This window comes from Enhydra lutris, unplaced genomic scaffold, assembly GCF_002288905.1.
Source record: "Enhydra lutris kenyoni isolate GAN:26980312 unplaced genomic scaffold, ASM228890v2 scaffoldscaffold66, whole genome shotgun sequence".
In the NCBI taxonomy this organism is placed as follows: Eukaryota; Metazoa; Chordata; class Mammalia; order Carnivora; family Mustelidae; genus Enhydra; species Enhydra lutris.
This window is the reverse complement of record NW_019154150.1, coordinates 10704506-10728235: the sequence shown is the minus strand read 5'-3', so window position 1 is coordinate 10728235 and position 23730 is coordinate 10704506. Positions and strand designations below refer to the sequence as shown.

General features: G+C 46.2%; 1 protein-coding gene across 2 annotated transcripts in view; it reads right to left on the bottom strand.

The window, feature by feature from the left end:
* LOC111159088 (integrin subunit alpha 9) overlaps positions 1-23730 on the bottom strand; it is a 333563-nt gene that overhangs the window by 102682 nt on the left and 207151 nt on the right. For both annotated transcript variants that reach the window (XM_022521479.1, XM_022521480.1), the window contains one exon: positions 17212-17362. In XM_022521479.1, the coding sequence (XP_022377187.1) occupies positions 17212-17362 (151 nt within the window). The remainder of the gene's footprint in view (positions 1-17211; positions 17363-23730) is intronic.

The window sequence follows — 23730 nt, the reverse complement described above, 5'->3', positions numbered from 1 at the left end:
AGTTTGAGGCCTATGTTGGCTCCAGACTCCTTAAATCCCACAACCTGTGACTGCTGTTCCATCTCCTTCCCTCCCTCTGCGTGAGTACCAGGAAGAAGCAAGTGAAAATGAAAGAAATGTGGCCAGTGAGTGAGGAGTCGGAGGTCAGCCATGGCTGTGAGAGTTCTTGTTGGGATGGGGGCAGTCACAGCAGACGCTGTTGGTCCCTATCCCTGGCTCTGGCTCTCCAGCTGGGACACCTGCAGTTTTTCACTGGAGGGCCCTCTCTAGCGACAGAGACGCTGTGGCCTCTACTCAGGGCAGGCCAGAAGTGTTCGGGATAGTAATGTCTTCGGGAGCAGCCTTCAAGCAGTGACTGTGGGGAGTGTGGAGAAAGCCCCAGACCCTCACCCGGGGGGGCAGCTAGCTCTGAGCTGTCTGATCTCCAGGCCCAGAACTCCCCAGTGGGAGGGACTCCATCGTCCACAGCATACCTAGCTTGATGACTGATGCTTCATCTTCATCGGCTGCTTTCTTTTCTCTCTCTCATGCCACCCCACCCCCCCCAACACTCTGCCTTTACCTCTGCAACAAATACCTTGCATTTGAATTCTTGTCTCCAGGTTTGCTTCCGGGGAAATCTAATGAAAACATGTGTGCTACTCTTTGTTCTTTGAAAGAACCCAGAGCATGGATGATTTTCCAGCCCGCAGGACCATCACTTGCATTCTCAGGCCTACCAAGGACCTGCAGACCTAGGGCAGAAATGCATGGACAGAGAGGACTGCTCCAGCAGGAAAAAGCTGCTGGCCTCCAATGAGGGAGCGCAGGGGAATCTGCACGGCCTGTCACCCCACAAGGCACAGATACCATATGGGGTCCCTCAACACCAACGGTGACCTTCGGCTCCAAAGGACTGAACTCCCTCATCATCAGGTCAGCCCTGATCCTACACAGTGAGACTCTCTCACCAGGTGGGGGTAGCATTGCTCCAGTTCTTGGAGTCTTTGTGGTTTGCCTTTCTAGGGAGATAAGAAATTAGCATACCTTTCCAAACCACCATGTTGTTTAAAAAGAGCACTCATCACTTAAAAAGTCCTAGGGCAGTATAAAACTTAATGATAACTGACATAGTAACCATAAAGTACACAGAAGGATAGAAATACCCTTCATCTCTCTCTATGCCCATTTGCCATCCATTCATTTGTTCACGGAACAATGCTGACATCTGACTGTCTCCCTGGCACTGCTATAGGTATTAGGGACGAACTGATGAATTAAGTCATTGTATACTATGTGGAACTTATAGTCCAGTGGGAGAGCTAAAACAATCAGCAAAACAAATAGTACATCAGACGGTACTAAGTTCTATGGAAAAAATCAGGGTATGGGGATATGATGGGGGTGTTTGGAGCAGTAGGGTATTTCTAATCAGGTGACATTTAAGCCAAGATAGGAAGGAACTGAGGGATGGGGCCATGTGGATATCTGACAGAAGAGCCTGTGCAAAGGCCCTGAGGCAGGAATAAGTTTGATGTGTTGCAAGGAACAGCAAGGAGGTCACGGTGGCAAGGGGAAGAGTCATAGGAAATGTGTTCGGAGAGGAAGCAACTACCTGGTTCAGAATCTTATAACGTCTTATAGGTATTGCAAAGAATGAAGTTTACAGTGAGCTGGGAAGGCATTGGAGGGTTCAGGCGAAGGAGTGTAAAGGGACAAGGGTGGAAGCAGGCAGACGAATTATGAAGGAAACTACTGCAGTCAATAATCAGGCAAAATAAGTTGGGGACTTGGGCCAGGATGGAAGCAGTGGTGATGGTGCAACGTGGTTTGATTACGGAGATATTCTGTAGGTCTAACCGATGGGCCATTTGTGTAACAGATGCAGAGGTGAGAGAAAGGGGCAGGGGCAAGTGGAAGGGAGTTGCTAGTTCCTGCAAATGGAAGGTCTGGAGGGATTAGGGTCCCATTTCAGACATCTTCCTATACTGCTAGAAATGTTCTCATTCTTGATGTGGGTAGTGGCTATATGGGTGTAGACATATGTAAAAATTATAGAGCTGTATCCTTAGGAGGTGTGCATTTTGCACTATGTAAACTGTATCTCAATTAAAACAGGCTGTTGAAGACTAAAAACAAAAAAGGACAAAAAAAAGAGAGGTGATTAACTGTGCTACTAGCTGTGATGGGTCCAGAAGGAAGACGGGATTTACAAGCCAAGCAGCTGGAGTCTTGTATATTACCTGGTAACCACACAGCTGATTTCAAGCACAGCCCACTCTTTGGCCCAGGGGACATTTTTCCTTTTCTTTCTCTCTTAGTCCATGACAACTATGCTCATGGTTGTGTGTGACTTTCTCATGCCAGGAAGGGCTGGCCCTGACTGCTCTAAGCTGTCTTGAGACTTTCTTTTGGATCCCTCAAGATCTCTCCTTGATTTGGGGCTTCTCTGTTTCCTCCAGCAGAAGTACCAGTTAGCTTCTTTTCCCTTAGGGAAGAGCCCACCTCCTTGCTTCCTGCATAGGCAGCCCCTAGATGGCTGCCATTTTAACAGTTAATGCTAGAGAGAATCAGCATTATCTCCAACCACAGAGGCAGAGACTGATTTCCCTGGTTAGCCAACCACATTGTTGGCAAAGCATCTGAGAGATTTCCTGGCAGATAAGACAAAGAGATCTGGGCCAGAAGGTGACGTTAGCACCAGCTCACCACTTTCTAGTGTGACCTCAGTCTTGTTAACCTTTATGAGTCTTGAGCATTAAATGATCATGTTCCTTTTATCTTGTGAGTTTCTCTTTCTTCATCTATACATTGGGAATAAGAGCACGCATCACACAGGACTGTGGTGAGGATTCAATGAAATAAAGCACCGAGTACAGTGCCTGAAGGGTGCTCCAGAAACATCTCTTTCTTCCCTCCCCATCCATTCTGCAAATGGCTCCATGTCTGCCCACAGGACATCACACCCGGAGCCCACCAGGTCCACTGCTCCAAGTGCATTTAAAGGTTCTTATCAATGTCTTGGTAAGTTACCAAGTTAGATGACCCAAAGTCAGGAACTATGACCAACCTCAAATTTTGCTATGCATACAAATACCCAGGGATCTTGTTAAATGCAGACCCTGATTTAGCAGGTCTGGGGTGGTCATGTCTAAGAGTCTGAATTTCTTTTTCTTTTTCTTTTTTTCCTTAAGATTTTATTTATTTGAGAGAGAGAGAGAGTGAGCACCAGCAGGGGGAGGGGCAGAGGGAGAAGCAGACTCCCCACTGGGCAGGGAGCCCAGCAAGAGCTCAATCCCAGGACCCTGGGATCATGACCTGAGCTGAAGGCAATTGCTTACCCAACTGAGCCCCGAGAGTCTGCATTTCTAACAAGCTAATTGATTCTAGATGATACCATGTTGTTGGTCTGGGACTGTATTTTGAGTAGCAAGACTATAAATGACATAACTAAACTTCCAAATAGCACCAAAGGCTAGAAGAAAAATAGAGTAAATGCATCACAAATGGATATAATTGTGCTGTGGCTGCCACATTAACAGAAATACCATGTTTGGAACTGGGGCAGCACTAATTCTATGCTGGGCTCATTGGATAGCAATTCAGGCCTGGGCTCCACATTTTAAGAAGGAAGATGCCAAACTAGACACAGCACAAAAATAGAAACAGAACAGTGAAGAAGGCTCAAGAACACCAAGCACTCAAAAGGACAGGGTGCTGGATGCTGGCCTTTCTGGTGCAGGCTGGCCTGGACAGAGAGCTGCGGTGGCACCTTTGTGAGAGGCCCCAATCCACATCTGTTGACATTATCAGGGAAATGGCTTCATCTTGTGCAAATAAGAAATGCATATGTCAATGAAGATATAGGCAAGGCAGACAGGTAAAGGTCACCTTATACGTTATCAGGGTCTGACATCTACTGGAGTAGATTTCACTGGTCACTGCCTGATAAGACCAAACTGGGTCATGTCACCTGCTGGTTCCCTCCAGATGCTCTGAGACACCTGAGCATGGCCAAGCCAGATCTTCCCAGCAGGTATTCTTGATGATGATTTTAAAATATCCTAAATGCCCTTGGGGCACCTGGGGCTCAGTGGGTTAAAGCCTCTGCCTTCGGCTCAGGTCATGATCCCAGGGTCCTGGGATCGAGCCCCGCATAGGGCTCTCTGCTCAGCAGGGAGCCTGCTTCCCCCTCTCTCTATGCCTGCCTCTCTGCCTACTTGTGATCTCTCTCTGTCAAATAAATAAATAAAATCTTTAATTAAAAAAAAAAAAAGGACCTAAATGTGAAACCTGAAACCATCAAAATCCTAGAAGAGAGAACAGGTCGTAATTTCTTTGACGTTGGCCAAAGCAACATTTTTCTAGATATGTCTCCTGAGACAAGGGGAACAAAACCAAAAATAAACTGTTGGGACTACTTCAAAATAAAAAGCTTTGCACAGCAAAGTTAACAATCAACAAAACTGAAAGACAACCTACAGAATGGGAGAAGATATTTGCAAATGAATGTGATAGAGGGTTACTATCTAAAATATATAAAGAGCTTTTACAACTCAACACCAAAAACACACAAATAATCCATTTAAAAAAATGGACATGAGCAGACATTGCTCCAAAGAAGACATCCGGACGGCCAACAGACACATGAAAAGATGTCCAACATCACTCATCATCAGGGAAATGCAAATCAAAACTATAATGAGAGATCACCTCACACCCATCAGGATGTCTAAAATCAAAACCACAAAAAACATCAAGTGTTGGCAAGGACGTGGAGAAAAAGGAATCCTCTTGCACTGTTGGTGGGAATGCAAACTGGGGCAGCCACTGTGGGAAAACAGTATGGAGGCTCCTCAGAAAGTTAAAAATAGAACTTCTCTATGGTCCAGTAACTCCACTACTGCGTATTTACCCAAAGAACAGAAAAAACATTAATTCAAAAAGATATATGCTCCCCTATTTTTATAGCAGCATTATTTATAATAAATAAATTATGGAAGCAGCCCAAGTGCTCGTTGACAGATGAACAGATAAAGAAGACGTGATATACATATATAATAAAATATCTGTCAGCCATAAAAGGAAAAATGGTATTTTTCCATTTGCAACCACATGGATGGGTCTAGAGAGTATAACGCTAAGCAAAATAAGTGAGTCAGAGAAAGACAAATACCAAATGATTTCACTCATATATGGAATTTAAGAAACAAAGCCAGCGAATTAAAAAAAAAAAAAAGGTGGGGGGAGGTGGACAGACCAAACAACAGACTCTTAAGTATAGAGAAGAAACTGATGGTGATCGGAGGGGAGGTGGGGGTCGGGGGGTGGAGTAGGTGAGGAGCACTGAATATAGAACTGTTGAATCACTCACTGTATCGTACACCTAAAACGAATACAACACTGTATGCTAACTATACTGGATTTGAAATAAAAAATAAAAATAAATAAAAGAGTCAGGGCTGTTATCTTTCCTCTTCTTACTGCTTGGAACATAGCTGCTGAGCTAGAAGTGGGGAACCAAGAAACAACAGGTGTGAAGAAAGGCTGAGTGCAAAGACTAAAGAACTAGGTTTCCTTTTTTTTTTTTAGATTTAATTGATTTATTTGAGAGAGTGTGAGTGAGAGAGCAGAAGCAGAAGGAGCAGCAGAGGCAGAGAGAGAAGCAGACTCTCTGCTGAGCAGGGAGCCTGATGTGGGGCTCAATCCCAGGACCCCAGGATCATGACCTGAGCCGAAGGCAGTTGCTTACCCGACTGAGGCACCCAGGTGCCCCAAGAACTAGGATTCCTGATGGCGTTACACAATTGCCTACCAGTCCTGGCCTGTCCATTTCTAGATTTATTATTTTTATAAAAGAAAAATCAAAATCCCATTAGGATCAACTGTTACAAGCTGGCCTTCCTGTTACCTGCGGCCTGACACATTCCTAACTATTTTTTAAAACCAGTTGTTTAACACTGGCTTCAGGAAGAGGACAGGCTGGCCAGTTACACTCAGGTGCCTGTTTAAGAAAAAGGCCAGTGGCTGTCACGAAGCAGCGAGACTTCCGGTGGGTCTGTCCTCCAAGGGATGGAATGGCAGTTCTGGAAAGCTGGATCGTCACAGGATGTGGCTATGCATTCACAGTCTCCACTAAATTCCAAAGGCATCTTCATTTGCTGGCTCCCCAATTCCGATGCGGGCTGAAATACCCTGCGTGCCACTGATCCTGTCACCTGAGAATGTCACACACACGCCTCAGAGCTGCATCTTTGTCAACATGCTTATGACACAGCCTTTGGAACACCACGAACGCCAGTAGACAGCAACTATCACCACCTACTATCACCTACTACTATCACCACCACGTTTAGGGTTCCACCAGGTCCCCTGGGACGCATCCAGGTGCCCACCTCTGGCCCCAGCATGTGTCTTCTTCCATGAGCCAGCACCCATGGGTCTTCTTCAGAGGTCTGGCCTCAGCCGGGGAGGCCACAATGTCCATAACTCACCCTCAGAGGGAGAAAGCACTGGGCCTTTTACTCCTTGGTAGATGGCCCTTAACCAATGACTGATGCTATGGAGGAACAAAAGCCCGACTTCCTGACCTTGAGATGGACCTTGCTGAGTTGTGACTCACCCTTCCGGGCTCCCCTGCAGGAGGAGGCCAAGGCCACCCTCCAAAGCACTGGGCCTGAGATCACGCCGTGTCCTGTCCTAGTTCCCCGCTCCCTCCACATCAGCTTCAGGGAAACCTAGCCTGAGACCCCCACATTCTCCTTGATCTTTTTCACTTTCTTTTGTTTGCCTTGGCTTAGCAGTCCATTTTCATGGCTTTCCTTTTAAGAGGTGTTGTGCTGCTTTATGAAAAAGACTTAAAATCCAAGACTCCCCTTTCCCTTAAAAGAGGAAATTATTAAATTGCTGTTTTGCAGTTCATTAGAAAAAAAAAATCCAGAGGTTTAACACATGTTTTCTAACCCCCCACCCCGGCCAAATAGATTTACCCAAGTCCTGCAGCTCTGGGAAACATCCTTCTTAATTGATCCTTGTTGTAGCTACAGCTCTGTTGACATTTCTAAAGCAAAACGTAGCCTTCCTTCCAAACACAGTGAATACATAAGTGAAGCTTTTCATATATGTGAAAACTGAGCCCCATCGTGGAACACTGAGGCCACGTTGTGATTCGAAGTGGACATCCAGGTCTCTCTACCACCTCCGCATTGCCCACCACTGCAGGAAGGGCCCAGCCTGGCTCTCGGGCCCGGCTTCACTAGGGGTTGGAATCTGACTACAAGGCCAGACAGTGGTCACAGCGCTGCCACAGGTAATCCAGGTGAGGGTCTGGCCTTGGGGTACCTGCACTTACCACCCATTATTATCTGCTCCAGAAGGAAGGTCAGCAAAGGCAGAAACAGCTCAGAAACTGGAAAGGCTCTAGGGAACTTGGGATTGCTCTTTGACACACGGCACGGGGAAGACCAACAAGGGAAGAGAGAGCGAGCGAGCTTGCCTCTGTGTCAGAACCTCAGATGGGCTTGGAGCCAGGTGCGGTTTTTCTGCCTGGCATTATGCAGGAAGTTCAAGGTAAAGTCACCAGGGGGCTTGGGGGCACTGGATTAAAAACAGAAAAGGGGCGGAAAAGACTTATTATTTTCTGAGTATCAATATCCACCCTGAGGGCTCCCTTACAAGGGCAAGAGGCAAGTTCATTCATCATCTTAATGGCCCAGCCAAGATGACTATAAACATCTAAGGGTTGGTTTGACTCCAGGCTACTATTAACTTGATGGGAGACACCAGAGAAAGCAGAACACAATGAAAATCAGTTCCTGCCAGGAATGAGTGCAGTGGCAGAGGAAGGCTGGCGGTTTGAGGCGCACGCATTCCTGTTTGCAAACCCTTCCTGACGCGATGGGGGCCTTCCCAGCTCCATAGAACACATCTTGTTTTGTTCCTATGTACAGATGCAGTTTCTGTGTGGAAACTTCTGTCTGAGAACAGGCCCGGGCACTCCCACAGATATAAAGGTATATAAACACGTAAGTGTCTAATCTTTCCCACTCTATCCGGGTTAGAAACTGGATCATTTTTATCCTCTGGCACCATCTTGAGTGGCTTGCCTTGAAACTGAGAAGAGAGAAACCCTTGAGAGAAAGGGACTGCTTTTCTATGGTAAAGGTAGATATAAACTGGAAGGGTCCCTTTACAAGAAAAACAAGCTTGTAAGCCCTCTTTGCCTTTTGTCCTAAAGAATAAGCCATAGAACACCACAAAAGCTGAGCTGGTGCTTTTCTGCCCCCAAACCAACTTGGAAGCCAAGTTTCCTCTGGAACTCACAGCACTCCTCAGAAAGAGCAAAACTAAGTTTTCCCTCAGGCAACTTCTAGTCAACATCATCAGGCTTCTCACACCGGGTTCTGTCACAGGAGGAGACAGAAGGACATGGGACCCAGCCCTCCACCTTCGTCTCTCGGGGAAGTTAGACCGTGACACAACGTGTCAGCCGGATTCACTGACTTACAACCAACCAGGGTTGAGCGCGAACTACATTTCTTAGGAACCTGAAAGTGCAGGAAGCTCTAACATGTATTCTAAGTGGTAGGTTTCTGTTTTCCCTGCTGGATCCACGGCCCTCCCCTTGTTCCCTCACCACTCTCTTTCCTTCTGGCAATCCCAAGACTGAATCTCACCTCTTGGCTTCCCCGGCCTATTTGGTCTTTCTTGGCTCTTCCTCTAGCGTGTCATCAGCTTTGGTCCTTTCTTCTATTTCCTCAGTCCATATCCTCAGTGAAGAACACAGATGGCCTATCACTGTCTACCTGATAACAATCCTGGATCTCGGCACTGGGTTTCATGGGGCCTATAGACCTCTGGGCCAGTCCTCTCCCTGCCCGACTGCAAGACTCAGGGTCAAGCCCTGCATTGTTTGTGGAGTTCATTACCTTCCTCCTTCTCTAAACTCTGATACTATTCATCACACATATCACATATTTGAACCATTATGTATCTTAGTTTTTAAAAAGTCAATATCCCCAAACCCAAAATTCGAATACTTCAGGAAACAGTAAGTAAATGAAAAAAAAAAAAAAAATCAACAGGCATTATTATAAGCAAACAAACAGGAGCCACCAAAGCTAGCTCATTTAACTTAACTGATATATATTTACCAAGTTTTTTTTTTTTTTTAATTCTAGTTAACATACAGTTATATTAGTTTCTGGAGTAGAATTTAATGATTCATGACTTACGCAGAACACCCAGTACTCATTTTATTTACCAAGTTTTTCATTATTTTTCATGTAATTTTATTTTTTTAAATAAAGGCTATTAATTAAATATAAAAATATGTTCAGTTTATTTTTTTAAGATTTATTTGTGAGAGAGAGCATGAGAGAGGGAGAGAGAGAGCACAAGCAGGGAGCATGGCAGGCAGAGCAAGAGGGAGAAGCAGACTCCCCACTGAGCAAGGAGCCCGATATGGGACTCGATCCCAGGACCCTGGGATCATGACCTAAGCCAAAGGCAGACACTTAACCGACTGAGCCACCCAGATGCCCAAAATATGTTCAGTTTAACACGAGCTCTATTTTTTTGACATTAGGACGGCACACGGCTGTACGCACACTCACGCAGTCCCTTTGTTAAAATCTCAAGTCTTGATTTTTAGTTTAAAAAGGAAGAGTCAACACCGTCTGACTTTCGTGCTTTGTCTTGTATTCTTGCTTTTCTTCCTTCCCCCCCTCCCCCACCCTGGAATGTAATCTTGGTCTGAAGTAGGTGACAATATATACCTTCTGAGTACATGAACAAATTATAAGGCTCATGCTTGTGTGTAGGAGGGTTGCCATGGCAGGCACGTATCACGTACAAGTTGTTGGCCTAGGGCCCCACTTAACTCAGCCCATCTCATTTTAGAGAGAAAGTGAGGCACAGAGAGACAGCCCCTGGCTCAAGGTCACATGCCCGGCAAGAAACAGAGCTGAGTTTCTGAGTCTGCACCTGAAGGTCGTGAGAAGGTCGCTTTCCCCCTATTCCACCTAGGCTACTTGCTATGTTACTTCTAGGAACTTCTGCAACATTAAGCTGCTTCTTGCAATGGCTGCAAAGTACAAATATTCCAGCCTGGGAAAAGTTTTCAAAGCCTCATTCATTGGCTTTCAAAATGCTGTGAATACTATGTGTCCATTGACGCCCTCCTCCCGCAAACACACACTTGCACTTGAACCCCCACACTCCAATCCCTTTGCTAGCTTCTCTACCACCCACAGGTGTCTGTGAGATGCCGCTGAGCCTGCAGACACGCTCAGTTTGGCCACAAATACAGATCCGTGTGACCCACAGGCAGGCGGGAGAAGGAGCCTTCAGCATCTGGAAGACAGCAAAGCTGCAGGTCACAAACCAGTGGCCTCCAGGCTGGACGCAGTCAGACGGACATGTGTGTTTGGCCCATACAATGTGTGGAGAACACTTTAATTAGCTGCTAAAGTCATGCGATTTCACATAAACATGTAGATTTCTGGCTTTTATTGAAAAATAAAAGTCTGACAGCACCGGGCCCCACTCCCACCTGGTGACCCCTGACCACTGCAGGGAGCTGGCTGCTCTCTCTGGAATGAGACTCCCTTTCTCCTCAGTCTTCACTGCTTCCCGCTGTCCCACACTGGACCCCCCCCCCAACCTGCTTACAATACTTTCCTTGCCCCCTTCCTGTAAGACCGTGAAGTACACACCAGTATTGCTCAAGCTAGAACCTTGGCTAAGTTCCATTAAGCTAACTTACAACTTCTGGAAGCCTAGAAAGTAAGGTGCTTAGGTTGCAAATGCTTCCAGCCCTGGGGGCATCTCCAGCAGGTGCTGGTGAGCCTCACAGGTGCGTTGCCCTTTCTGGGTGCTCTACCCCACGTCCACTTGCCAGCGGCTATAACTATGTGTCCGAGTGCATTTTTCCAGAAGGAGGTCAGTTGCTCTGGACAAGCACATCACAGGACGGAAGTCCTGGGGAAGCCCCCCCACCCACCCAGAAAGCTTCAACCACTGACTCCTCAGGAGGGTGTATCAATCCCCCAGCTCCCTCAGCCCTGTGGTTTGGTTTGCACTCTTTCCCAGGGTTGTCCAATTAAACTCCGGTGCCCAGTGTGGCATCGGGTTTAACAGCACCCTCTTCATCAGCGGCCTTCACAGCTCTATCCCTGCTCTGCCTCCCTCCCAGCGGTCTTGCACCTCCCAAATGAACTGCCCTTAATTCCTTGCTTCAAGCTCAGCGTCCGGGAGATCCAAACCAATGCTGTAGAGAAGAGACTAGGTCAGGGGCCTGCCCTCGTTCTTTCTTGCCCAGCATGGCCTCCTCTGTGGCTGCACAGCAAGCTCCTGTGTCCCCTTTGTACCCAATGGTCACCTGGGAGCTCTCCTGCACTAGCCTAAAGCTTACAACTGTCTGCGTCCATGTCTGTTTGCATGCGGGCTGTAACGGTTACTGCCATGAAGACAAACTCTAGAATCCAGCCCCTTCTTTGAGCTTATCTGTCTCGGTCACATGAGGCATTCCTGAGTGCAGGAGTCCTAACTAACAAGCAACTTCGGCATCAGACAGCAGGTGTCCCAAGGTCACCCTGCTCCTGGGAATGTTGCTGGCCCTTTGACCCCCATGGGCAGCCTCTTTCCATCTTGCTGGATCACTCCTGTCCCTCTTCCTCTGACCTCTCACCAGGGTCCAGGCAGCTCTCTCCTTCACCAAATAAACTCACCCACCCCACCCCACCTCGGCAATGGTGGCAGCAGCGGATTTTAGTCCTTCGGAGGCTCATCCATCTTTCCCTAAGTGCTTCTCTGGGGCCCTTGGGCACCCCAAGCCTCGCTGTCACAGTCGTCACTTGCTGCAGGACAATGTTTCAGTGCTCTGACCAGTAGCTGGCTTTTGTGCTCTGCTTGCTGACTTGCCTTACACCCCATAAAGCCATGAGTTCTTTGGGAGCAGGGACCAGATCTTACTCATCTCTGGGTCCCTTAGCAGCTGGTACAGTCCCTGGCACTTAGCAGGTACTTATTAACGACCATCTGAACAAATAGATTCCTGTCCCGAGGAGGCAAGAAGAGTCAAAGAATGTGTGCTGAATGGCATCGCAGTGAAGAAATTAAAACTTGACTTGATCTTGAACTCTGGGTCACAGGGCTGTACAACTCCAGTGGGCACCATTCACAAAGTCTGTGGAGTGGGGGTCTGGACGTGTCGCTCACACAGAATCTAATGTGAACGTGACCGCGGGGTTGGGGGATACGGATGTGCTCTCGTGCATTTTCTCCATTCTTCCTTGTTCTCCCTTTCCACTGTGCCGCTCCCCCGCCCCTCAGGGATCCTGCACACTGCTCCGCGGGAGGCCACTCTATGACCACTGTAGGCTGTACCCCAGCCAGCCTGCCTGCCAAGCAGCCAGTGGCCACCAATGCATGAAGTCCTGTTTTATAGAGTGTTCTTGAGTTAGCTTACGGAGGCGAGAGGAAAGCCAGCAGATGGCTGTCCATATGCACCCCGCATTTTTTATAAGCCATCTTCCCTTATAGGAAAGAGCCAATCTGTGAAAGCAGCTTCGTGTTCGAGAGGACAGAAAAGTCCATCTTCGGGGTGACTCTTCAGTCTCAGAAACAGATACATCACAAACTGTGTGATGACACAGAAGACGGGAGACCTCGGAGGTCTAGGGCCTGAGCTGCCTTATAGCTTGGGACAGAGGGAGAGCCCCCCGCCCTCCCACCCACACCCCCGGGGGAGCCAGGTGAGGCATCTGAGGTGAGATCTGAGGGCAGAGCAGTTGATTAAAGAAAACAGGGATGGAGGGGCTCCCAGGACTGGATTATAAGTGGATTCAAGTAAGAATGCGGGGGATGTTGAGCAATGAGGCTGGGGAAGAGGGAGGGCAGGAAGCTGGGCCTCAGAATGGCCTCTCAGGGAACAGCTGAGGAGTCTGAACTCCATTCTGAAGAATGTGAGGCAGGAAGAGTGACGAGATTAAGTTTCTTCTCAAAATTTTATGGTATAACTGATATCATAAGCTTATTTTTTATTAAGTTTTTAAGTTTTGTATTTACTGTGGCAATAATTTTTCTTATATTTGCTTACTATTTTAAATGCTTTTGAAATTTGTTTTTGCTTACGTCTATGTTTATTTGGCCTTAACATTTTATTCCACAACGTATTCTTGAGTGCTTTATCTCTAAGTGTCCTTTTTCTCAGGAACAGTTTCATGCTTATTAAAGCTTTAACAGCTATTGAAGCAGATGCTGCCCTGCTCACATTCCCTAGAACCAACCAGAGCAGTGGTCACCTGAAGCCAGCACCCTCCAGGTCAAAGGCTTCCAACTTTGCACTGCTGGAGTTGTTTGCTGGAGTGTGGCCCATAGCCAGAGAAGGCTGGAAGTGCCAGAGAGTTGATGCCTTTAGAGGGCTTCCCTGTAGATGAGTGGTAAGAGTTGGTGGAGAAATCCCCTAGCAGCCTCCTTACCCCTGGGAGTGATTCTGAAGGGTGTTCCAGAGAGCCTGTCTGAGGATCTGCAGTGGGATGGAGCCCGAGTTCCTCACGGATTATCAGTGCACACTTCCCCGTCTTTCCTCCCTTCCTCGTCTAAACTCATCATTCTCACAAAGTGCCTCCAGAGATCATTCCCCCAAAGAAATTCCCTATACCTACATCACTGTGTTGGGGTCTGCTTTTGGGGAAATCCAAACCAGGAGAGTTAACAGACTTTATAAATTCTCATATATTCACGGACATCTTTATTCTGTCTTCACAATTGAGGGCAAGCTGGCTGGGTATAGAATTCTTAATTCATAAGAGAAACTATTCTGACTTTTTAATTCTGTTACAGAAAAGAAGCCTATGGAACACTGGTTTCTTTGTTTTCTGTTAGGTATCAGTACCATCACTTTCATATTTTTCAAATTCAAAATCTCATGAAGCTCTGTGTTGACAGTCAAGGGCTCTCAGTGTTGTTGCAGGGTGTTTGCGGAGCTCACTCAAGAAAATGGCGATCCTTCCTTGCTGTCTACTCATGTCTTCTATTCCAGCAATTATGGAGCCACTTCCCTTTGCTGATTCTCTGGTCTCCACCTTCCACCTCTATAATTCTCACAGTCATTCTTCATTGTTTTGTTCTTTTTTTCTGAATTCTCAGAGACTGTCTCAAATATGTCCTGTGTAACAATGAAACAATTTTTTCTACTGCTAATTCTGCTCTTTCCTGATTATAACACATTTTAATTCCGCCATTGCTTTCCTGGTTTTCTTACATTTCCTTATCTTATCTGCAATCTTTACTTTTGTTTGCCTCTAAGTTCATTCTCTTTTCATCCCAGCTTATCATTCTATCTGATCTTTCACTGTGCTCATTTTCCCCTTGAATTTAATCAAGAAAAGTGAATGCTAGAATAAAATTTACTTTTGTTTTCTATTAATAATCTTTCTAAAAGGTATGCTTTCCTTCTGTATCCTGAGTTGCACTTTTCTTAGTTTATGTGTTAGAATGTTTCTGTACGGTCCATGTTGGTTATATTAGGTCTACGCAGGGTGAGTGGGCTCTCCTGGTTCCTCTTTACCACTCATCTGGGTGCTGTGCGAATACTGCTCTGGGCTGAGCGATGCCATTTACATCTCCATTTAGAGTTGTGGTTGTGAACACAGGAGAGGATTTTTTGTTTCTTTCCCTTCTCTTGCCATACTGATGGTCTTCATGACTGTTTTTCTAGTTGGCCCTGCCCAAGGGGCAGCTATGTGATGTCCCTGTGCCCTGTTAACCTTTCTTACACGAATGCTTCCCGCATCCTGAGGAGCCCCTGATACCTTGTCATCTTTCTGACAAATTGAAACTGGGGCTCCCTGTCCCAAAGTTGTTGGGATTCAGTGTAAATAAGATGAAAATGATCAGCTATGATAGCTGATGACTAATCTGTGGGCTTCTCAGGTGCACTGTCCTCACCTGACTAGACCCCTCATCCAGAATGCCTGGGGGCTACCTACTACCCCTCGAGGTGCTCAACATGATACAGGGGTGGCAATAATGCTCTCCTATCACTTTAAGAGGAGAAAATTCTGCTGAGTGATTTATGCTCTTGGGCATATTTCCATCTCTTCACACCCTATATTAATCACACCAAAGTTACATTTTATGATGGCACACCTTTAGCCATCCCTGCCTCATCCTACTTCCCCTACTTCTCCCCGGCAGCATTCCACCAATATGGCAGATGCACCCAGATTGAATGCAGGAGGGCATGGGAAATGTATGTAAGACCCCTGGTATATAGCAGGTAGTCAACAAACACTATGTTGCTTTCCCCAAAGAGTTACAAGACTAAAAATAATTTGTTCATAGCAATCTCTGTGAAAGACATTCATCACAGTATTTTTTTTTTTTTAGATTTATTTAAGAGAGACAGAGCAAGAGAGAGAGTGTGAGGAGAGGAAAGGGTAGAAGGAGAGGGAGACAAGCAGACTCCCAGCTGAGTGGGGAGCCTGACATGGGGCTTGATCCCACGACCCTGAGATCATGACCTGAGCTCAAGCCAAAAGTTGGATCTTAACTGACTAAGCCACCAAGGCACTCTCATTCATCACAGTATTAAAGAGGAAAAAACTGGAATGAAATATCTACATAACAGGAATTTGAGGGTAATCCATAGTATACTTTATGACAGAATATTATGCAGCCTCCAAGCTAAAAAGAAAACTACGATGAAGGGAAAGAGAATAGGATCTAGGAAGCTACACAGTTTGTGAAATACTACCACCAAATCCTATATACCGACAGAGCGGGGCCAGCTCAGAACTTTCTAGCAGACAACAGAGATAACAAAGCCTAGTCACAGGGATGACTGTCTACAGGTAAAAATAAGCCAAAATACTCGGGAAAAGCACAACTATTCCTAATTCTGAGACCAGAGAGTAATTTCTCCCGTAGGTCCTAAAGCGAGAGGAACCTGCCACATAATGACACAGTCACCAACTGCCTCCTTTCGGTTACCACAGAGATGAGTTTTACAGATCTGTCCTTGAGTGAGCCCCTCTCCCACCACCGCCTACAGGAAGATGGCATCAGGGCACAGGACATGCTGTAGAAGACACTCTATGTGGAGCCAGAGATACTAGAACCCTATAGATACTTGGTTCTCTCTTGACTGGGCTTAAACCGGGATCATTTTTAGGGTGTAGAAGATGGGAAGCATGCCTTTCCCATAGTCCTTCTTGATCGCTTTTGTCGCCTCCCCAACCCTAGTGCTCCTAAAAGGTATTAAGCAGCAGAGTCTGAGATAACCTCTTGTGAAGTTTTTGGAGTGTGAGCATTCCAGGTCACTCTCTAGCTTCAGGGCCCCCTTAAGCTGGGCAAGGTTGGTGTAATCCTATCAAAACTGTTGAACTGCCAGGACCTGTGTCTGAATGGAAGTTTGCCCACTGGCTTGAAGCTTTTCCCAGTGCTCATCTATGGGCAGGGAGGAGCTGTTCCTCAGAAAGCGATTTTGGTTCCATTTAACACAGACATCAAGGCGCTGCAGTTCCATGTTGTAAACACGCTGAAAACCTCCAAGAATTGCTTTTAAAACTGCCGTCAAAACTCAGAGCAACCACCAGGGAGGGTGAGGTCTGTCTGAGCCCACTCATTCCTGTTGCCTGCTGGAGACTCGTTCTTTTTTTCTTCCTATAGGTGGTTCATTGAGGTGAATTATGGGACAGGAGAGAATACCAACTCCTTTTTCCTTTCCGAGTCATTCTAGTTAATTTATTCACATCCACGACTTCACGCTGAAAAACTCACTCAGTTCATGAAAATAATTTCATTTCAATTCACTCAAATATATCATAAGCAAACATGTCAAAGCAACCCCCTAATGGAAGGCCTCAAGTGCACCAGGGATGATAACAAGCATAGTAAGCAGCGACCTGTCCTCATTCCTTATCTTGTTTTTCACAACCACTGACATGAAACTGGAATTCTCTAGAACACATGAGTGTCCGGAGAAGGGGTCAGACATAAAATGGTAGGGAGAAGGCTCCATAAGACAGCAAGGAAGGGAGATAGCGTGAGAGATGGATATTGCTCCAATGCAGCTTCTAAGTTCAGGCGGAAAGAATTCTCGTAGTTCTGAATGACACCCCACAGAGTGAAAAAGTTTGCAGAATCACTACACATTGCAAGCTATGATGAAAGCCAGAAAATGCTCCAGATGGAACAAAGACTCTCTTTCAGGGGTGCCTTCCTTACCTTCTGCCACATGTTGATGAAGAAGAGCTCCCGGGAAACGTTGAAGGACAGGTTGGCATCATAGGCATCATCCCCGAGGTTTGAGATGGAGATGTTTAGGGAGATATTCTTCACAGCCCCCAAAGCTAGATACGGGGTTTTCCCATCAATGCTGTAAGGAAAAATAAGCAGCAATGAGTGCTCTGAAGCTTTCACTAACATAATATGAGACATCAGAGGGTAGCTGGGGGTTGGGGACAGAAACTCCATTGGGGTCAGAACCATACGTTCCAGCAACCTCATTAACCAGCCATGCATCTTTGTGCAAGCAGTTAGCTTCCTCATCCAACAGCCTAACTCACTAGGCTCTTCTGGGGCTCCCATCAATCTCAGAAAATTGTAAGACGTTTAATAGCCTAGACACAGAATCTGGCCATGTATTCGTTCATATGTTTTTGAGTACCGACTACCTGCCAATCACAACTATTCCATTTGCTAGAAGAGAGAACAGTGAACAAAACAGAGCTCTTGCCTTCTTACAGCTCCAGGAGACAGAAAACACATACACCAAGCAGCAACCATACAGGTCAGACTGTGATAAGATCTACAGAGAAAACTCACAAAGGGTAGGAAGGGTAGAGAATGCCAGATTTGGAGGGAGAGTGGGTTGTAATTTTAAATAGGATGGTTGGGGAAGCCTCACTGATGAGGAGACCTCTGAGTAGAAACCTGATGGAAGAGAAGGAGCAAGATGCACAGACACCTGGGAACTAGTAAAGGGAAAGTTGTGCCTGGCACATTCAAGGACTGGCAAGAATGCCAGAATGGCTAAGAGGAGTGAACAAAGGGGAGCGTGGGAGGAAATGAGCTCAGAGAGGCAAAGGGAATTGGGACAGACAGATCATATGGGGCACTTTGGGGCTGTCACAAGGACCTTGGTTTGACTCTGAGATGAAATTCCTGCAGAGCTCTGAGTAGAGGAGTGGTGTGACCTGACTTTCACATGTGAAGCCTCACAATGGCTGTGATGTGAATGGTCTGTAGAGTGCGTGGTCGGGGGGATGCAGGGAGCCTGGTTGGGAAGCTATCACAGTAACCCAGGAGGCAGCTCAGACCACACTTAAATAGTGAGAAGAGGTCATGTTCTGGATGTGTTTCCAAGGTTATGCCAACAGATTTGCTCACAGATCGGGTGAGGGGTATTAGGGAAAAAGAGGCATCAAGGACAGCTGCAATGATTTTAGTTTCAACAACTGGAAGGGAAGAGTTGTCCTTCATTGAGACGGGAAAGACCATGGGTATGGAAGGTTCAGCAGGAAAAAATCCAAATGGCTACTGGATCCTTAAGAAGAGGTGTTGAACAGCTGGATGTTTAAGTCTTAAAGGAGGGTCTGGGCTGGAGATATACATTTGGGAGGGACTGGATATGATCATTAGAGAATGAGCGTAGATAGAGAAGAGGTCTCACACTTAGGGGTTATGGGTGAGGAGGAGAAGAGAAAGCATGACAAGGGAGGTAGGAGAAAACCAAGAGAGATGGTATCTAAGTGGCCACAGCAGTCATGTTCCAAGGAAGGAGTAATCAGTTTTGTCAAATGCGGCAGACAGGTCAAAATAACATGAAGAATTAGGACTGGCCACTGTAATTAGCCACCTGGAGGTCACCGGTGATCTCATTAAGAACTGTGTTAAGTGGCGTGATAGGGATGGAAGCTTGGAATTGGCTTAAGAGATGGAGGAGCAGAATAAATGGAAACAGTGAGTACACTCAACTATTTGGAGGAGTTTTTCTGTAAAGAGGAGTACAGAAATAGGATGACAGCCAGGGGTGGGGAGTGGGCTCAAGGCAACTGGTTTTTGTTTTTTTAAGATGGAAATGATCGTAGCATATTTGCACGAGCATGGGAAGGATGTATCACAGAGGGAACAACTAATGACATGACAGGGAACAATGGCTGGATGGCCTGGTGGACAAATGGAGGAGCTGGCCTCAGCCAGCACAAGGTGAGAAACTGGAGCCAACGGCACTGACATGTGAGTAGACGGGTGTTAGAAACAAAGCAGAGGTTCCTTTGTGATTGCTTCCATTTTGCACTGAAACAGAAGTAGGGTCGAAGACTGGGAAGGGAGAGGAGAAGGAGGAAGGAACACTTGAGGGGCAAAGAGAAGAAGGGAAATGGCAGCCCAGGATGTGGGGGAGTGAGCAGGCCATCCATGGAGGACAAGGGAATGAGGACAATGGGGATGAGGACAACGATGAAGGTGCACATGAGATGGATGACTGTTGTGTGACATGAGCTGTGGACAAAACAAATTCACATTGGTAGCCCGTCTTTGGCCAACCAGTTAATGGATGATGTGATTAAGCTTAATCAGAGTTTATGTAATGGAGAGTCTGGTATTTTTCTCTGCTCAGCATCCTGACACCTTCCTGTTTGGGAGGAATCTCAAAATAGGTGGGAGGGGCACATCAGAAGAAAGGGGGTAGGCCCTCCTTCTCCCCTCCTCTTGATAGCTAACGTGTGGGCGCCTGACTGGGCACGCAGTCATAAGATCAAAGCGCAGTTAGTATGGCCAGCAGATGCTCCCAAGCAGGGCCATGAATTTTGAGGGTTGCACAAAGATCCTGGGGTCCTCTGAGATCTTCTGAGGTGGCTACACAGGTGTTGAGATTCCAGGGGTGGTATCCTGAGCTAAGCCTGGTCTCCCCTGTTTCCTGTTCATGTTGGTTCCCCAGGCTTCCTGCCTATGCTCTGAATCAGCCCATATCCTTCCAATAAATTCTTCTTCTGCTTAAATTAACCAACACAGGGCTGCCTGGGTGGCTCAGTGGGTTAAGCCTCTGCCTTCAGCTCGGGTCCTGATCTCAGGGTTCTGGGATCAAGTCCCACATCGGGCTCTCCGCTAGGCAGGGAGCCTGCTTCCTCCTCTCTCTCTCTCTCTCTGCTTGTGATCTCTCTGTCAAATAAATAAAATCTTTAAAAAAAAAAATTAACCAACACATGTTTATTGCTGTTTGCAACCATTAATACAACAAATAGAGCATGAAAGAGAGGAGATATATCCAAAATCTCAGTAGGCTATAACCCTTTGAAATACAGATTGTCTTGGGGGGAGAGGGGAGCAGTCCTCATTTCCCATCCATGAAGAGAAGACCTCACTTTCCTGTACGCCCCGGCACTTTGGCAAGGATAACATGTGCAACGATGGCCTTGCTTTTGGAAGTGAGAGCTCTGAGGATCCAAACAAGATGTGAAAAATTAACTTAGAGAAAAGTTTCAAATTCTTGAATGGCCTCCAATACATTGAGACCCTGACCTCAAGCTATTGTGGTAGTTACTTATTATTGTTGGCCATCTTAATTTTAAACAATTGATGGGTTATTTCTGTCCTCCTGTTTGCTTTTGTAAGATTACAGGAGTAATCCTCAGGCCTGGAGGAGTTACGAGGGCGTGCTAAGCTTGCTTTCTCTTGAGAAGGAATGGCCTAAGCCCTCGAAAGTAGCCCAGTCACGTCAGAAATTATCCATAGTTTCCAAATGGAACATAGAGAGACAATACAGAGAAGCACAGGACTGTGGGGTCGGGAGCTGCCTCCTCATTCCAGTTTTGTTGTTCATGATCAGCCTCCCTTCCTCACATATAAATGGCAAGGGAGCAGGCCCGGATGTCTAACCTTCTCCAGCACCCGGAGCTCGGGTCTCTGACACTTACTCAGGCAACAAGGTCCTTCCTGGTCTTTCAGAGTCAAGTGACTCTAACATGGCTCCATGGTGAAGGGAAGCCAGGCGCCTTCCAGGGCGGAATGTGAACTCAAACTTCCTTATAAAGGGGCGCCTCAAAGCTGTTTTCACTTTCTACACAGTCTAAGACTCATGTCTTCATAGGTCTTTGGAAGCACGTCTCTGCTTCCAAAGCTATTCTTAGAAATGAAACAAAATGTAATTTGCCTGGTGTTGGGTGCTTTGAAACATGTCATCTTTCTGAAACCTTACAACACCGTGAGCCGTTCCTGATGTCAGTCCCATTTTTAGAGGCTAGGAGATGGAGAAGCAGAGATAAGGTGGCTGGCCAAGGAGCTGTGCTGGGCTTAGAAAGAAGCACCTCCTGTGCCTTCAAAGACCTGCCCCCTCCATCGTGGGCCCCTTTGGATCTCTCTCCTGGGGGAAATAAATCTCCTTATTATGAGCCCCTCTAGCCCCATGTGCTCCTCCAACCCCTCACAGCACTTACCAAGGCTGGGAGGACACATTTATTTGTGTGGTTATTTGATTAAGAAACATCTCTTCCCTATTAAAATCTAATCCCCAGGGGGCAAAGACCCCGGTCTGATTTGCTCATCAATGAACCCCTGGTGACAGACTTGGGCCAGGCACACAGTAGGTGTTCAGCGAACCCTTATGGAATGGAGGACTGAACGTGCCCAACATTCCCACAACAGTTCATCAGCTCAACCTTTGCATTTTATAGTTGGAGACATGAGCTCACCCCCTCCCCCCACCCAAAGGGGAACCCACTTTGGTCAAGGTCACGGAGCCATGTAGTGGCTGAGCTAGAGCTACTGCCCAACTTCATGCCCGACTTCCTTTGGCATGAAGGTCATCTAAGCCACAGTTCTTACATAAACTCCATCTCAGTTGGGAAGGGCTTTGGGAAGAAAAATCTTTTATGACATCTAAAAAGAACGGAACCCCCACGGAGACCAATCTCTCTGTCAGGACTAAAAGAGTATGATACTCGGGTATAGGGGTTTTCAGCAAACATCCCACCAGTGCTTATTTATTATAGAACTACCTTTCTAAGTCTCGGGGAATCTTATTCCCTGAGATATTTTGCCATTAATTCCAATTTGCTTGTGCAATCTTTTAAATGTGTCTTATTACTTGTTCACCACTCACTCATATTTTTATATGAAAAGTGTTACTAACAATCAACATACAATACAAATTATATAGTTTCTATAAAGTGTATCTGACAGCACATAGAGAGCCTGCTGGAAATGTAATGCTCATTTGTTATGAAAAATAATAAGTGTAACTGCCCTAATACATCTTACAGCAGCTGTTTTTGGAATATGTTGGGCTTATATTTAAGTTTAGTGCTGATTCGTGTTACTGCTGCCATGTCGATAGCACTGGGATGCAGAACCCTTCTCTGACGTCACTTGTCACCACTCAGAAGTCCTCACTGGGGAGATGCCATCCATTTCCATATCAGCTGTCATATGCTGAACGCCTGAGGCCACTGAAGTAAATTCTTTCCCCTCTACAGTCTAGCAAGCAATTTTATGCAGGTAATTTTTTGAGAAGATGCTAAGGGAAGAAATTAAAGTAGCTCAATGGTGTTTAATAATTCATGATCCATTGGATCATTTTAGATTTTCCCTAAGTCTTAAAGATTAAAACCATGACTTTATGTAAATAATCTGCAGTTATAATCCACCTTCCATAAGATATAATACTTCTATTTTCTTTTGCTGCTGGCTGCACTCTAGACTGAGTCAAGGATGTCAATATAGGAGCTAATCAAGTGCATTCTAGCCAACTGTACTTGAGTTTTAAAAACTTGTCATACCCTTATTAATACTGATGATCTATTTGCCACCCACAACTGTATTTGATAATGACAACTAGGATAATGGTATAGGGCAGCCAAATCCATCTGTGTTTTTCCTTCCCGCCTTCATTCTTTTGTCTCCCCCATTCTCCCTCCCTTCCTTCTAGTATTTATCTATCCATCTGTTACTATTAACGCTACCTTCTCAACTTCAGTGTCAGGGATACAGGTCCCAGACCCCTAGGAGTTCACAGTCTAATGGAGGAGCCAAACACGTAAGACAAAAGTTGACATCGACATGTGTCAAGTGCTGACTGAGAGGGATGAAGAAACATCCCTAGGAAGTCCCTTATGCTATGAGAGCACAAAGAAGGAATTCTTCAGAGGGCGGTGGGGGAAGGGTGGGGAGTATCTGGCAAGGCATTACTGATGGGGTGAGCCATGAGTCCTACAACAATGGGAAGATAGCCCTGTCAACAAAATTGTTGCTAAGCCTGATTATATATACACACACACACACACACACACACACACACACACACAGGCAATCCTTCGTTTTTCCATCCATGGAAATCATATTAAAAAGGACATTGTGAAGCAGATCATATTCTTCCCTAGGACAAACATCAAAATTGGGGGCAGCATTCCTTGAGTAACGATCCAGGATCCAACAAATCACAGATAGCCTCAACAATGTGTCATAAAAGCAAGGATATAAATTATAGCCACTGCAATTTAAAATCACAGACAATGCTTCCTATTCTTACAAATGGGCAGACATCATAAAATCAGAAATGGAACTGGACATCTGGAGGGGGGCTTGATGGAGTCATCATTTTGCAGTTAAAGGCCAGAGAGGGAATCGCGTCCCTGCGGCGAAGCTGGGCAGCCCTCCCAACTTCCCTGGGAGGTCTGGTGTTCCTCCCTCTGTTCCCAGTGTTCTTAAGATACAGAAACATGCAATTAAATAGCCTAAAATTTTGCA